Below are 12,276 nucleotides of genomic sequence, written 5' to 3'. Positions count from 1 at the left end.
TGCGTTGCCGTTTGTATTTCCCATTTATAAAGGTCAGTACAAATTCTGCTGTTTTTCCACATGCTATAAATTCTGCTGAAGATTTTTCTTTGTAGAACTTTGGGTTTTTTAAAAAATAGGCTAAGTTCCTAAATCTTGCTCTTGTGGGAAGTTTTTTTTGTGTTTTTTTAAAATAACCATTACCTTTTTTCATGCTTCTGAGAGAAGGGAAATTAAATATTATTTCATGTTACTTCAAGAGAGAGAGTATTAAAATATTATTTCAAGAGATGATGAAGAATATTTATATACCGCTTTTCAACAAAAGGCTCCAAAGCATTTTACATAGCAATCAATCAATCAATCACTCAATTAATTGAAATTGCTCCCTGTCCCCAAAGGGCTCAGTCTTAAAAAGAAACATAATATAGACACCAGCAACAGCCATTGGAGGAATGCTGTGCTGCAGATGGATAGGGCCGGTTGCTCTCCCCCTGCTCAATAAAGAGAATTGCCACTTTAAAAAGGTGTCTCTTTGCTCATTTAGCAGGGGACTAACTGAGACTGAAGGTAAAACAAACAAGTGGGAGTGAGAGAAAGATTTAGGCACCCCTCTCCAACCCACTGCTTGTTCCCTGAATATCACACCATTCCCTCAGAGGCGGCCCTTTCATGAGGCAAGGTGAGTTGGTCACCTCAAGCAGCCAATTATTGGGGCACCAGCAAGGTGGTAAGATGCCTCCCTGTTCCCCCTTTGTTTTAAAAGAAAAAGGAAAGGAGGGTGCACACAAAGGGGGCAGCATTTGGTGTCCTGCCTCAGGCGCCGAGAGTTCTTGAGCCATCACTGTGTTCCCTGCACCACTTTGCACTTGTTCATAACAGACCCCTTGTGTGCTGCTAATTCTGCCCTCAGCAACATTGTGGATCCAGCCTTAAGTTGTTCGCTTAAGATATACATATCATTGCTATGGTGCAGCTTTCCAACTATGCTTTTATGTTTCTTGGTAGTTTAGATCCTACAATGTCAAGTGACAACTTGCATGTGTGAATGGTCCATGACATTTTCATACTAACTCACATCACTTCAAACAATGCAGTGATGGAGTCAATTCACACATTTCATCCAAAGCATAGTAAATGAGAAGGGACACACCATTTATGTGTCCTTCCTCAGTATGTGCACACTCAGAATAGTAGAAGTCATTTAGACTTCTGCCCCCCCCCCCCATCAACATGTTTCTATCAAAAGATAGAAAACTACTAATTCATAGAGGGGCAGCCTGCTGATTCTGAGGCAGTGAATTCAAAATTTAACTCAAAGCCATTCTCTTTTCTCAGATGGTTGTTGGAATCAGTGACTGCAATTACATAACCCATTCAGTCACTGTATGCCATTGAGTCTTCCGTGTAATTGTAGCATTTTAATTTTTTTACATTTAAAAAAATCCCCCCCAAAGTCAAATTGAGTCAGAAGTTTAATCATTGTAATCAAAATATGTGTCAATGTGAGATTTACCATTTCCCCCAATGCTAAAAGAAAAGGGGGGGAAAGCCTGACCCAATAATCTAATAATCATTTTCTTGATTGCAACTGGTAAGTTAAACATGATTACTGCACCGGACCACCTAATGCTTTGGTTATTTTTAAACCAAATCTAGCAGGATGTATTTTAAGTGAGAAATTTAATTTGGCTGTCCTTGCTTTATAGAAAGTCATTCCCTTCGCAACATGCTACCCTGGCAGCCTTTGCAGCTGTGTATGTTTCGGTGAGTCATTAAACCTCTTCATAATAATTTGTACAAGAGGGGAAAGTCAGAGTGTCATTCTTTGAGGCTGTTCAAACAAGTAGCACTACCTGGGCTTGCACAGCCCTACCAGGGTAGGGCTGCTCATGTGAGGTGCTGGGATCGTGGCTGATTCCGGTGCGGCCCTGCTGGGTAGCCCAAGGTCTTTACCCTGGCTTTTACCCAGGTAGAAGGGCATAAGCACCCTCCTCCCATGGTCGTGTTTCTGCTCGGGCAGACACAGAGCTGGGTGGCCTAGAGTGCCTAGAGTGAGGGAGAATCCCTCAGTGTACTGTGCTCCATGTGTGGCACATTTAGGGATATCTGGAGGCCGGGCTGCGTTTTCCTGGCCTCCAGATGGCCACATGGCTCCCGAGAGAGCTGCTCATGTGAGCACACAAGCCACAGGGCCAAGAGATCATCGGGGGGGGGGAGAAGTAGACACTATCCTGCCTTTCCTCTCCCCACGCAAGTAAAAGGTCATGTGTATGGCCTCTGTGTCTGATGTAAAATAACCTGGTTACTTGATGTGAAGATTCAAGAAAAAAACATGGGGACAGACACACATACACATGGCCTGAAATGGAAAGCTGGAAATGTGTTAGGGGTGCGGGGGTGATGAGAAAAGCCTCTTATGAAATATTTTGTTTTTCAAAATGAGTGAAAAACTTTCTAACGCATTTTAAAATAACGTTGTTTCACAGCCAGTTCATATTAAAACGTCTCTTAGATCCAAGAGCTGACATCCAGACTAACAACAAGCTGGTGAAAGAGCATTTTCCATTGTCCAAGAGGGGAGGGGCACTTTTCAGTCACCCCTTCCCCCTGCAGATGCCTGTGCCTCCTGAAAATACATCCCCAAGGGTTCCCCAACCCTGAGGGGATATATTTTCAGAAGGCACACATGGCTACAAGGGGAAGGAAGAAATGCTGAAAATCGCCCCTCCTTCCTTGCATGAGGGAAATTGCTCTTCCACCAGCATGTCAATAGCCTGCCATTATTCAAAGATATTGCTGCATTTAACTGGATCACTCAACAAGCAGCACTCGGGATTTGATGTTGGAAAAGTACTTTCAAATCCTGCAGAACACAGAACATCCTCAGATATTTGGTCCAGGAGTGTAATGCATCTTTACACAGAATGACAGAAATGGATGAATATTTGAAAATACATACAATCATCAAACAAACTTAACAGGTGGGAAGAGTTGAATAGATTGTTTTAGTTCATGCAAGCTCTTCATTTTCTGAAGCTGAAAGTTTAGAATAAGAAGTTATGGATCGTTCAAATCCCGATTTGATTAGAGAAATAAACTGATACTATTTTTTCAGGGATATGTTATATACTGAGATGGAGGGAGCTATAAATTGAATAAGGATTGCTCATTTTGTGAAAGAATAGTTTAGGAAAAAGCATTTTCAGATTATGAGAAAGAGAAGACTAAAAGCTCTGCTTGGAAAACACAAGACACTTAATTCCCAAATAAAACATTGTGTTTACAAGCTGGTTTGTTTCTCTTGTTGGTATTTCTTGCTGCAAGAAGAGCCCTACTTTTCATCCAATTTGTGTTGTACAAGACCAGCATGGCTGGATCCCACACTGCTTCAGTAACATCAGTAATAAGCAATGATCTGAGTCAGGTAATTGACATGATTCATTCCTGTACCAATGCTGAAGGACAACACTGGCAGAAGTAACCATAACAGTGTGATGGCTTCCCAAAAATAGATCTAGAGTGGTATGGGATAGAGAAGCACCTTCAGTACCATCCTGATAACACATAAATCAACTCTAAGGAGAGAGATCACACAATATTGTAGTTCAGGTCTATCAGCACATTCAGTGAGAGCTCGAACATTAGTCTGGCAAAAGCTCAGCTCACTTATTGAAAGACCACCTGGATGGGAGTCTCTTTGGAATTCTGAAGAAGGGAAGAGTCTTCCTCTCACACACAGTCCATGAGGTCAGGTGAAGCTCTGGAAATTGATTTATTGCCCCACACTTTGGCGTGCACGAGGAGAAGAGGAAGCACAGTCACTGATCTCCTTGCATCATCTGGTCCTCCTCATCCGTGGCACCCCAGCCATTTTGGGGTCTGGGCAGCGGTTCCACATTTGCACTGGCAGCAAATAAGTTCTGGATACCTCACTAATTGTTCTGAATGCTAGCAGAAGAGAACCCCTCTCTTCCTCTAGATTCTAAGCAGGGCCTCCCCTCATGTGGTCTTTCAGTATGTGAATTGAATCCAGTTTTTGGTTTTTGGTTGTTGTTTTTTTAAATACCCCATGCTTTTCTTGTTGCTAGTAACAAAACAGTAAAAGAAACTGTATTCATCTGGAAAAAAGGTTGCTAAAATTTGTGCATGTGTTTTTTTTTCCAGATGTACTTCAACTCCACTTTAACTGACTCCTCGAAACTTCTGAAACCACTTTTAGTCTTCGCATTTATCATCTGCGGAATTATTTGTGGACTGACTCGCATCACCCAGTACAAAAACCATCCAGTTGATGTTTACTGTGGCTTTTTAATTGGAGGTGGAATTGCCCTTTATTTGGTAAGTCAAGTGCAGGTGTTCAAAATAAACAGGGAGACCTGAGGTTTGGTAGCTAAATTTCTTACAATTAATCTTTCACATATCTTTTAGATTTGCAGTACAGTAGGGTATGTGTCACTGTCTTCTGAACATAAAACATCTACATTTGAAAACTGTAAGGAGACTATGAATTAGAATGTAAAGAGAATATAATTTTTTAGAACTGCACATATGAAGTAGACCTTAATGCCTACACTCTATCTATCTATCTATCTGTCTGTCTATCTATCTATCTATCTATCTATCTATCTATCAATCATATTTTTATACCGCCTGATATGTACATCTCTAGGTGTACAAAATTTAAAATATTTAAAAATCAACACAGATTAAAATACACGAGACACAATAAAAACAATAGTATAAAGCATTTATTAAAACAAATTATTAAAATTCTAATTAAAAGCTTGTGAGAACAGGAGAGTCTTGAGATCTTCCTGAAAACAAACAGAGAAGGAGATGCTCTTATTTCAGCAGGGAGCAACCCAGGGGCAGCCACAGAGAAAGCCCAGTCCTGGAGTTCATCAGGAGTTGGGTTTCAGTGCCTTAAATCATGGAAATTATGAATACATGGAGTACAATCCTACATTTCATTGATAGAGTGCAGGATGTGAAAGCTCCATGTGCAGGTAAGTGAACAGGATAAGGAGTAGGGATGTCATCAAAGTTCTCGAGTTCTGGCTCCGATAATAATTACTGGAGCTTAGAAAAGCCTCCCCTCTCCTCTAAGGACTGGTGAACTTCTCAATCCCTGAGTTCTTCTGAGCTTGGATTGCTCAAAGAAGCTCTCCAGCTCCTCACCCTTTCCTTGCCAGTATCCCATTGAGGCATGCAGGGAGGAGGAAGGTGTCCCCCTTCCACCCAGAATGCACCAGAAGATAATTAATGGTGGTGCTGCTGTGTAGGGACAGGAAATATTTCCTCTCCTCTCCCCCTTGTTGCTCTGATGTCCTGCTACACAGAGCACCAGAGCAAAGACGAGATGGCCCTTGAGTTTGGGAGTCTTCCCAATGATTACTGCAGTATACTTGCATTGTAGCAAAGAATTACAAATCCTTTGCTCTGTTGTTCTGTAGGGCAGGGCAACAGTGTGACAACCAGGGTGGAGAGAAAAAGCTTCCAGTTCCCGCATGGCAGTACCACCACTGTTTTTCTCTTGGATACACTGGGGTGGGTGGAGGGAAAAATCCTCCCTGTGTCAATATTGCTGCTGCAGCTTCCACTGCCCCACTGTTGCAGACACCAGTAAGAGTCAGGGGCTGAAAGGGAAGGGTTCTGGACATTCTCTGAGCCAGCTCAGCAAATGATTGGAATTCTTGTCCATTTTGTGGGAGAGAACTCAGATCATTTCCAGGTTGGTCCAAAGCAAGCTCTGAAGGGTTTTCCCATCTCTTGTAGGTAGTATAATAAGGGAGTGTCCTGGATTTCCTTTCTGTCACTGAGTAGTCGCTAGAAAGGAGGAGGGAATGAGGAAGGCGAATGCACACGCCATCCTCCCCCACCCCATCCAAATTGATAGGCTTCCAGTTTCATGGGCACTGCTCCTCTTCTCAAGGAAAATAGCAACACTGATCCTACCAGGTCCAGTGCTTGTTCTTGATCCTGGCAAGTACTGTGTGCACACATGGGGGTAAGGCACTGCATGTGCCAGTGGGAGGAATGGAGAACATTGGCATGTCAGGCCGTGGCCTGACATGCTGCATTCCCAGCACACTGGGAGACTCCATACCATTCCCTCCACTTTACTTACTTACTTACTTATTTATTTATTTATTTATTTATTTATTTATTTGATTTCTAGAACACCCTTCCAAAATTGGCTCAGGACGGTTTACATCAAAATAAAAACAATTAAAATTAATTAACAATTAAAATCAAAACTAAATCAATTAAACAATGAAAGTCATTTAAAGAAACATTAAAATCATTTAAGCCCAACATTAAAATTTTAAAACAGAGAGCAGGACTGCAGTCATGATTGTTAAGTGTGGAGCTGGGGTGCACAAAGTACAAAGAATCTTTAAACAGTATCCTCAGGGCTGTGAACAGTGTTTGCACTGACATGGCTACTAGGTCTGGCAGCCATAATCACACAGTCACTTGAGAGTATGATGAACTTGATGAAATTCCCACCCTTCACCCTTTGAGTGACAGTGTTTTATAATGGACCACTGAATGTATAAATAGAGTGAAGATCAAAACCCTGCTGAGGTTCTGCACAAATTGATTTGAAACTGATGAATTTGTCTCTCATCAAGATATTGCATTACATGGCTATTAAGCAGCAGAAAGGGTATAACCTTTGAGCAGAAATCTAATCAAGTTGAGAAAAGGATCAGTAAATCAGGTTGTGTAGCTGTAAAATAAATACAAAAGATAGAAATGCCCCCCAAAGAACGTTGAAATTAATAGGAACTGTTCCGTATTCACATTTTTAAACAACACAAATCTTTTGTTTCTTTTAACTAATTAATGCTTCATCACACTGGCTGACATCCTCACTAACCATGTGGTCGTACAAGCTGAAGAAGCATCCCTGCAGCAATGATTGTGCAGGGTGGATTTTTGATGGTCTCTCCTTTCCCCAGAAGTGCTCTGCAGCACCCAAAATATTCTTCACAGCTCCATCACTCTCAGGGTATATTTTGGCACGACACAGAACATTTCTGGGGAAAGGAGAGATTGGCAGAAAAAAGAGAGGAAAATAACACCCCTCGCCAACATGTGATCACTGCTTCAGAGCTCTGGAAGCTCTCTGCATTGGGAACATTTCTTCCCCTGTGCAGCTGCATAGTTGGTGAGAATGCCGGCTGCTGATAACTTGTCTTGGACTGATTTTGTCTTAACACATTTACTAGAGAATTACGAGGAGATTCATGACCTGACCACATATTCTAATAGTAAACAATACTAAGTCTAGCAGATTATTGCTTTTCTTTCCCATTTGTCTGATTATTTAGCCACTTTGTTACACAAATCCCATTGGAACTGTGGTTGAAATGCTCCAAAAAAAAAAAAAATCAATGATTTTTTTTTAATTTGGAGAAGCTCACTGAATCATACAGCACATCCTTCTGACAGTAGCCAAGAACTGTTTAGTTCAAGCACACATGTGCTTGTGTTTCTTGATCAGCAGCACATCATACTGCATGGTAAACAACTTCTGAAACTGAGAGCAGTTTCAAAGCAATTTGTGATGCAGGGCATTTCCACGTGTTGGTTTGGTGCATCTTTTTACGTTGGCAAAAGGCTCCAGAAGCCTGCATCTTCTTCCTTGTTTCTCTTGGTGCATTTCAGAGCTTCAGACAAATTTCAGAGCTTCCTTGCACTATTTGTGAAGTGCCAGCTGCCAGCTAGCACTTACGTCCTCAGCTCTTTTTAGGACCACTTTTAAGAGACCCCCATCATTAACTAAGATGGGAGCTTTAAAACGGCAAAATACATCAACATGTGGGAATTTCCACAGCATTCAGGGTTGATGTTTAGACCAGGGGTTCCCAACCTTTGGTCCTCAGATATTGTTGGACTACAACCCCTATTTTAATGTTGACTGTTTTAATTGTTGATCATTTTCATTGTTTTGAAGGTTGTAGATAGCTTAGAAAGTACTGACGGAGTGGCATATAAGTAGAATGAATGAGTGAGTGAAACAAAACAAAAACAAAAGCATCCCTGGGCACAATGTCCAGAGCCCATTGTGGCTGGTGATGATGAGAGTTGTAGTCCAACAGCATCTGGAGATCCAAAGTTGAGAATCCCTGGTTTAGAGAAAAGATATCAAAATTTCTACTGGGTAAGCCCCTGAGCATGCTTAAAGTAGCTCTAGATGACAGCTTGGACACAGTTGTGCAATTTACGGGCCTGTCTGTGTTGACTTCTCAAGGCAAATGAGCAACAAAGCTACATAAGGCGGATTCTCTTGTTAATGTTGGCATCCACATTGTCACGCAATGACTCCCGCAAGTCATTCTGTGAGGCTGTTCACATGTGCAGCCTAACCCAGGCTAGGGAAGCCCAACCTAGGTTAGGCGGTGAGTGAGAACCATCGGGATCAGGCCCAATCCCGGAGAGGTAGCACCTCCTAGCCTAGCTTTGAAACCCAGCTCTTAGTGGGGTTAAGGGCTTGAGTGAGCCCTTAACCCAGGCTCTGGAATCATGTGTTCGCGTGTGTTCAGCCGCAGCAGACACAGACACCTAGAGCACTCATCTCCTGGGGTATCCCCCAATGCACTGCACATGTCAAGGTGTGCATTGTGGGATATCCAGAGGCCAGGACGCATCATCCCGACCTCTGGAGCTCTGCACTGCACTATGCATCATCTAGGAGCACAGTCCGTGCTCCCAGGAACTGTCAGTCGCTCATCTGGTGGGGAAGGTGAGTTGAACCAGCCTTCCAACACTGCCCAGCCTTCCCACACGCCACCCCGCCCACCCAGTTGTGTGGGACCCATGTGTACACATGAAACACCTGTTATTGAATGAACAGTTGTAGCTGATCACCAATCACACAAGTCAATCATGCATGATAATCATTTGTCTGAGCAATTCATACATTACTCTGCTGCTGAGGGTAAACATGTATTTGAATCCTCTTGTGCCTTTTTTTAGGGTGGTTTTTTTCCCCCAGTTTTCACCCAAGACTGCAGTCTCCCACCCACAAGCACCCAAAACAAGCAGAGAAGGATGGAGAATCTCTCAGGACTGGCTTGCTCCAAGGCCTTTTCCTGCATTCCTATAGAAGGGAAGGAGTTGCCACACATCAACTTACCATTCTTTGAGAAGCTGTTCTTAGCTGTTTCAGAGTTGCTGTGCTTCACTAACTCTGGCGCTAGCTGCTCAGCTCACCCCCGAGTATTAGGAAATGTCAGCTGCTGCCAGAATCAGCAACATACTGCTCTTTTAAAACCTCCAGGGGTAGCTGCTCTGACAAAGGGCTGATATAAGAGCTTCCATAGGAAGTGCAGCACAAACAACAGAGTCTGCTGGTACTTTAAGAAGTAATACATTTACTGTAGCATAAGCTTTAATGGGTGAGAGCACACTTCATCAGATGCAACAGATAGGCAGGTCTTTCTCTTTCTGTGAGAAAAGGCGAGAGATGGATGTCAATCTCAAAAGCTCTTCCATTCTTCTCAAAGGTGCAGATCCCCACTAAGCACTTGAGGAGTCTCCCCCCACACACACATTCTATTGAACTCCTCACTGCCAAACCAAATAGCCCATATCTCCCCCCAAAGTGTCTTTTCTTCCCCCCAAAAAAACCCCAAGTTCTAGTAAAAACTAATCAGTCTACTTTCCTTTCACTGTCTCTAAAAATGAACTAAATGTGATTCAAATTGAGGTCCACAAGTTAGATCTCTTGCACCTCAAATATTCATGTGTCCGCCATCTTGGATTGGGGTGGATGACATCATTACAAACCACCACTGAGGTGTCCCTGTGTGTCACTCACTACAACTGTACCAAATCTGGTTCAAATTGGTTAGACAGTCCTCAGGTTAGTGCACTTGTGCCTCAAATGTTCACACATCCACCATCTTGGTTTGGGGTGGATGACATTACCACCAACTACACCATTGGAGCATCCCTATGTGTCCATACAGCTGTAGCAAATTTGGTTCAATTCAGTTAGACTGTTCACAAGTTAGTGCACTTCCGCCTCAAAAGTTTACATGTCCGTCAACTTGAATTGGTTTGGATGACATCATCACAATCTATGCCATTGAGGTGTCCCTATGGGTCCCTACAGCTCTAGCAAATCTGATTCAGATCGGTTAAGAAGTTCACAAGTTAGCCCACTTGCGCCTCCAAAGTTTACACATTCACCATCTTGAATTGGTATGGATGACATCATCACAAACTATGCCCTTGAGGTGTCCCTGTGTGTCACTCACTGCAACTGTACTCAATTTGGTCCAAATGAGTCAGCCGGTCCACAAATTTAGCCAGCTTGCGCCTCAGACATTCACATGACCACCATCTTGGATTGGGGTGGATGACATTATCAAAAACTACACAGTTCAGGTGTCCCTATGTGTCCCTACAGCTGTACCAAATTTGGTTCAAATCGGTTAAGCAGTTCCCAAGTTAGCCCATTTGTGCCTCAAAAGTTTACCCATCCACCATCTTGAATCGGTGTGGATGATGTCATCACAAACTATGACATTGAGGTGTCCCTGTGTCTCACTCACTGCAACTGTAGGGATGTGCACGGACCAGTCTGGAGGCCATTCTAAACACCTCTGGTCCAGACACGGGGCCGGTTCGGTGGTTCAGCGCCAGGGGGGTAGACTTTTATGAGTGGGGGAGGGTGTACTTACCCTTCCCGCCACTTCCCCCCTGCCAGCATGCCTATTTTGTAAAGCATTTGGGGAGGCAGGTTACCTCCCTGCCGCCCCTTCCCCTGTTCCTCGCCAAAAAGCTTCAGAAAACCTGACTGCATGTGTGCACGTTGCGCGTGCACATCATGTCTGTGGATTGCGCGAGATGTATGCACACTCAGTCAGGTTTTCCAAAGCTTTTTGGTGAGGAACTGGGGAGTGGGCAGCAGGGAGGTACAATACAGGCACGCCGGTGGGGGGAAAGTGGCGGGAGGGGTAAGTATACCCTCCCCCGCTCTTAAAGAGTCGCCCTCCCCAGTGCTGGACTGCAGAGGTGTGGTTCCGTGCACACCTCTATGCAACTGTACCCAATTTGGTTCAAATGGGTTAGGCAGTTCACAAATTAGCCCTCTTGCACCTCAGATGTTCATGCGGCCACCATTTTGAATTGGAGCGGATGACATCACACACCATGCCATTAGGGCATCCCTATGTCTCCCTGCAACTGTAGCAAATTTAGTTCAAATCTGTTCAGCGGTTCACAAGTTAGCCCACTTGTACCTCAAAAGTTTACGCGTCCACCATCTTGGATTGGAGTGGATTTGCGGCCGGATCGGCCGCACACACAATTGCTGGCTCCGTGATGGAGCTGGCAGGGGCTGGGGAGCTTGGGGGGCCGCGCAGCTCCTGGAAGCTCCAGTATGCCCTGCACGAGCGAGTGCGCAGGGCATACTGGGGAGACCCCCGGAGCTGGGAGGCGGCTTTTCACCTCCCCTCTGGGGGTCTACTTGTGAGTAACTGCGGCGTGGAGCCACGCCATGACTACTCATGATCTTTAAAACCAGGTATGCGGAGCACTCGCTCCGCAAACCTGGTTTTAGGGCAGGGGTACAGGTGAAACTCGGAAAATTAGAATATCGTGCAAAAGTCCATTAATTTCAGTAATGCAAATTAAAAGGTGAAACTGATATATGAGACAGACACATTACATGCAAAGCGAGATAAGTCAAGCCTTAATTTGTTATAATTGTGATGATCATGGCATACAGCTCATGAAAACCCCAAATCCACAATCTCAGAAAATTAGAATATTACATGGAACCAAGAAGACAAGGATTGAAGAATAGAACAATATCGGACCTCTGAAAAGTATAAGCATGCATATGTATTCAGTACTTGGTTCGGACCCCTTTTGCAGCAATTACTGCCTCAATGCGGCGTGGCATGGATGCTATCCGCCTGTGGCACTGATGAGGTATTATGGAAGACCAGGATGCTTCATTAGCGGCCTTCAGCAATTCTGCATTGTTTGGTCTCATGTCTCTCATCCTTCTCTTGGCAATGCCCCATAGATTCTCTATGGGGTCAGGTCAGGCGAGTTTGCTGGCCAATCAAGCACAGTACACTGTATACTTTTCGGAGGTCCGATATTGTTCTATTCTTCAATCCTTGTCTTCTTGGTTCCGTGTAATATTCTAATTTTCTGAGATTGTGGATTTGGGGTTTTCATGAGCTGTACGCCATGATCATCACAATTATAACAAATTAAGGCTTGACTTATCTCGCTTTGCATGTAATGCGTCTGTCTCATATATCA

At 43.7% G+C, this 12,276-nt stretch overlaps 1 protein-coding gene across 1 annotated transcript in view; it reads left to right on the top strand.

The window, feature by feature from the left end:
* The window catches only part of PLPPR4 (phospholipid phosphatase related 4), a 61,287-nt gene that overhangs the window by 42,915 nt on the left and 6,096 nt on the right, over positions 1 to 12,276 (top strand). The window contains exons 5-6 of the mRNA XM_053248928.1: positions 1,689 to 1,746; positions 4,147 to 4,320. Of these exons, the coding sequence (XP_053104903.1) occupies positions 1,689 to 1,746; positions 4,147 to 4,320 (232 nt within the window). The remainder of the gene's footprint in view (positions 1 to 1,688; positions 1,747 to 4,146; positions 4,321 to 12,276) is intronic.

Source organism: Hemicordylus capensis, chromosome 4 (assembly GCF_027244095.1).
Source record: "Hemicordylus capensis ecotype Gifberg chromosome 4, rHemCap1.1.pri, whole genome shotgun sequence".
In the NCBI taxonomy this organism is placed as follows: domain Eukaryota; kingdom Metazoa; phylum Chordata; class Lepidosauria; order Squamata; family Cordylidae; genus Hemicordylus; species Hemicordylus capensis.
Note: the sequence above shows the minus strand (reverse complement) of the source record. Positions and strands in the feature narration are given on the sequence as shown.